The sequence below is a fragment of the Cryptomeria japonica genome, chromosome 5 (genome assembly GCF_030272615.1).
Source record: "Cryptomeria japonica chromosome 5, Sugi_1.0, whole genome shotgun sequence".
Taxonomy (NCBI): Eukaryota; Viridiplantae; Streptophyta; class Pinopsida; order Cupressales; family Cupressaceae; genus Cryptomeria; species Cryptomeria japonica.
In genome coordinates this window covers 689,082,490-689,086,947 of record NC_081409.1, presented here as the reverse complement: position 1 = coordinate 689,086,947, position 4,458 = coordinate 689,082,490, and the positions used below count along the sequence as shown (strand labels likewise).

Here is a 4,458-nt window from a genome sequence, read left to right as displayed (position 1 = left end):
CAAGCCTACTTGAAACCACATTTCTGTTCTTTGTTGAGCTCTTGTGCACACATAAAATCTAAGAGCAAATATATCAAGCAAGATCAATGGAAATAGGAAGAATGAAGATCCAAACCCTATTGGACATGTAATGGTATAATCTTTGTGATTTTATTTGATTTGCATTGTCTTAGGTAATCTTCATATGTTATGGTGAATCTTTGTTATTGTTAGGTTAGGGTTTTATGGTTGAATCTATTTAGTCTTTCAATATTATTGTTTCCACTTTTCACCATAAATAGAGCCTAAAGAGAACAATCACACAAATGCAACTCACAACACTAGATATATGAGAAAAACCCAATATGGGAAATGTTGCTAGAGAGTACTTCCTCAATTCAAATATTTAGGGAACCAACATGAGGAGCACCAACCCTTGCACAAAGCTCCAACTTGTGGATGTATATATATTGAAATACAAGTTAGATACAGTTAAGGTTTCTTGTTGTAAATGAATTATGCAACTCTTGATCAAATATCTTACTGTCAGTTGACAGTATTTGATTCTCCATTGGATCTCACACTACCAGTTGTGAGATCACTCTCTCTGATTCTTGGCTTCTCTTATCTCTCTCTCTCTCTCTCATAGTCTCACAACATACTGTGTCACACTTGGATGATGTTTTTCTCTATCACACCTCACCAGTTTCCTTAACTGTTGGACCTGCTATAGTTATACCGGTGCTTAATCACTGTCAGTTAAACCCTCTCACCGGTCTTCTTTCTCACTCACTCTGCAACTTTCTTAGAATAAATTCTAAGGCAAAATGATCCTTCTCTGCACTTTAGCTCACTTTTCTTCTCTACTAGAATCACACTTATCTGTTTCAAGCTCATGTATTTATATTCATGGTTTCCCACCAAGAATGCATTCAAACATTGTTGTGTTAGGTTTTACTTTTTCAACTCAATCTAAATCCCCTCAGATATGATCTGTTTTCCATAGATGTGATCTTTATGACAACATTCAATCACCAACTTAACTTCGCATTCCAATGTGCATTTTCTAAATCTGGATTTTTGCACCATGCTTTTTTGCCTTCCTCTGTCACTTGTCATTAATAGATTTGTTGTTTCCTTCACCTAACAGGTACGAAGATCAAATATTCTTGCAAGATCCATGCGATTTCTTTTCCAGCTTGCCTTCCTTGATCCACAATCTTCTGGCATCCTCCGTGACTTGTGGGCTCCTCATTAAAGCCAACCTGCATGCAGATTTGTTTCATCAATACACACTCCACCGACCTATGTAATACCTCCACCTAGCATCCAACTATCATGCTTGTTGACATCCTCCTTTTCTTGTATTCCTATGTCGATTTGACATACTTTGTCAATCTAGGTTGACTACCAGTTTAGTCTATGTTACCGGTATGAAATTCAAACATCCTTTATGTTTTGTTAATGGATTGTTGTGCCTTCATAACCCATAAATAGCCTTCAACCCAGTTTATACCTTATTGGTAAGCCTTCCTTCTATCTTCTCACACTTATGTGTATTGTCATTATATTAGGCCACCCCTTCTTACTTACCGATGACCTTTCCAAACCGGTTGACTTCAATGACAACTTAATGCCAAATTGCCAACAATCTCGCCCTTTGGCATTGATGTCAACTTACCACAAGACACTTCATACTAGTATATTTCTCCCCCTTTGACACAATGACAAAGGGTACTATACAATCCCCCTTTCATCCATACCGAGCTCCTCCTGAACCACATGAATCCTTCCTAGGTAGATGACACAACTCCCAACTTGTGTCAAAGGTACTGAAAGGTGCTCACCGGTAATGGTTTGGTGAAAATGTCTACTACTTGTTCACTGGTAGGGACATAATCCATCCTTACCTCCTGTCCTTCAACCTTCTCTCTGAGAAAATGATACTTTATAGCAATATGTTTTTTTAGGAATACATCATAAGATTATTTGCTATGTTGATTGCACTCGAATTATCACACCGAATGAGAATAGAATCAGTGATGTCCACGAGGATGTCCTTGAGGGTTTGCTTCATCCAAAGCACTTGGGAGGAGTATGTAGTAGCAGCAATGTATTCAGCTTTAGCAGTGGATCGAGAGACTGAGTCCTGCTTCTTACTATATCATAACACCAACCAGTCACTAAGACATAATGTACCACCACTTGTGCTCTTCCGATCATCAATGCAATCGGCCCAATTAGCATCAGTGTATGCTTCTAAGATAAAATATCCTTGTTTAGGGTACCACAATCCATAACTGAGTGTTAGAGTATTTGGGTATTTACTTGATTAATTAAACAATATTTGTTTAATTATTTAAGTTCCCTTTATCTCTTTTACACTTAAGCTAACTTTAGGTGCATATAATTAATTATTATGTGCAAACCTAGGTTTTCCCTTTTAGGGTTTCTTGACCTATTAAAGGTTGAGTTCTTTCTTTTCATTGTAAGAATCACATTACATATTTTTGTGAATATTGAGCTCTCTCTTTTTGAGCATATTGTCTGTGTATTTGTTTTTGTGTATTTGCTTCCTTGCTTCTCCTTGTAACAGGTTTTTCAGCTTGCAAAGATTATTTGGGCTCCTGTGGTGTTGTATTTTCTCAACTCCTTTATGGTATCAGAGCTTCAAATCTACAGCTACCTATTCTTGTTTTGAGAATTTTTGCTTTGGAAGCAGATCTGGGTTTCAGGAATTTTTTATGTACCTAGGGTTTGACCTTTTTTCTGAGAACTTTGGGCCTAAACGAACCTCATCATCATGCTCAGAAGGCCCAAAAACTCCTACGATCATATAAAATTCAACCTATTTTGGTTCCTGAGCCTTTGGGAGCATTTTTTCCTCCAGATCCAGGTCGTACGGCCCTAGCACGTAGTTCAAGAAAAAAATCAAAAAAAATTATTTTGCCTTTTTACGACATGCAGGCTGAATTTTTTCTTTTTTATTTAAAAAAAAATTCTTTCAAAAAAAGCAAAGAAAAAAAAAAGGTTTTTTCTAAAAAAAAAAAAAAATTGTTTTTGGCAAAAATTGATGGGGGGGTTCCCATGGTACGTAGGGTACCGTGGGGCCCCTACCATGTTGCAGGCCCATATAGCACCACCGGCATTTTTTCCCAAGCCCCTGCCAGTCCTCCAGCCCCTGGCCCCCAGCTCAGCCCCAGCCTTCGGCTCCCTGGCCTCCGGCTTCCCCGGCCCCCACACTGAGCCCCGGCCCCTACGCTCAGCCCTGGCCTCCAGCTTCCCCGGTTGTTGCCTGTAGCACCCACCGCCACCACTGGACCTCCTCCCTGGCCGCCACCATTGGTTCTGGCCCTGTAGCCACTGGTGCCCTCCACTGCACCACCGCCCCCGCCGAGCTCCTCCACCACCGGAGCTCCTCCATGGCCCCCGCCGCCGATTCTGGCCACCTCATTTTCTAGCCTCCACCTGCAGCCTGCTGCCCCAGCGACACCCGCCTAGCTACCGACCCACCTAGCCTCTTTTTCTGGCTGACCACCGCCCAGCCATCGGGGTGCCACTCGGCCGCCACCCATTGGCCACCGGACCACCAAAGAGTCACCAGACCTCCTTTTTTGGCCTTTTTCAGGGGGGTTTAGTTTTTTGGCCCTATCTTGGGCATATGGAGTCATTTTTTCGAAAACGAATAGGTGTCGAAAAGCTGGTTCCAAGCCAGACCTCATGGTGTTGGTAATTTTTTCCAATTTTTGTGTTTGACTGTGTTTTTTTCCAGTCAAAGTAAGGTCTAGTTTTTGCACTCCAGGAGATGTAGAACGAGCATCCGACCTCCATTTTTCAAAAACTATATTTTTGGAAAGCGTGTGTTGTGTACTTTCCAGCCATCTAAGTTTTATTTCCAGATTCTACTCCATGCATATTTTATTCAGTTTTTTGCTTTTCAGCACTCTGGTAGATATCGTGGTTGTTTCAGGTCCTAGGATCTCTTCTCTGAGTAGGATGTCTCTATTTTGGTTCACATTTCTATTCCCAATCTTCTTATCATTATAGCTTGTATTTATGAAAACGTGCTGAGATAAAGTGCCATCATGCATTGTTTACTTGGGATCTTGCATATCTTGTGCCTTATTGTACATGCACTACCTATAAAGTGCCATGAGGGGGTTGATGTTTGCCTTGTTTTACATCCACCTTTGTCAAGTGAGTGTTCCTTCCATGACATTCACCTCATGTTGTGTGTCAAGTGAGTGCTCCTTCCATGACACTATGTACTTTCTTTGCGCCATCGATGTTCCTAGTTCTTCATCATGCAGTTCTTGTTGGCCATTCTTTTTAATGTTCCTGCCCCTCTTCAACATTATGGGGAGGTTTGTCCTATTGGTTCTAATGCTTCTGTGGTTTGATTGATCAGCTCTTCAAGATTTGGTTTCTCATGCCATCTGCATCTTTGAGTTCAGTGTTTGCCTTGTTTGACATCTAATT

At 40.9% G+C, this 4,458-nt stretch overlaps 1 protein-coding gene across 1 annotated transcript; it reads right to left on the bottom strand.

The window, feature by feature from the left end:
* Positions 1 to 3,092: 3,092 nt before the first annotated feature.
* LOC131040718 (glycine-rich protein DOT1-like) lies at positions 3,093 to 3,554 on the bottom strand. Its single transcript, XM_057973667.1, has 2 exons — positions 3,493 to 3,554; positions 3,093 to 3,447 (listed from the first exon to the last, which is right to left on the bottom strand). The coding sequence occupies exons 1-2, from the start codon at positions 3,552 to 3,554 to the stop codon at positions 3,093 to 3,095; spliced, it is 417 nt and encodes a 138-aa protein (XP_057829650.1).
* Positions 3,555 to 4,458: the final 904 nt, after the last annotated feature.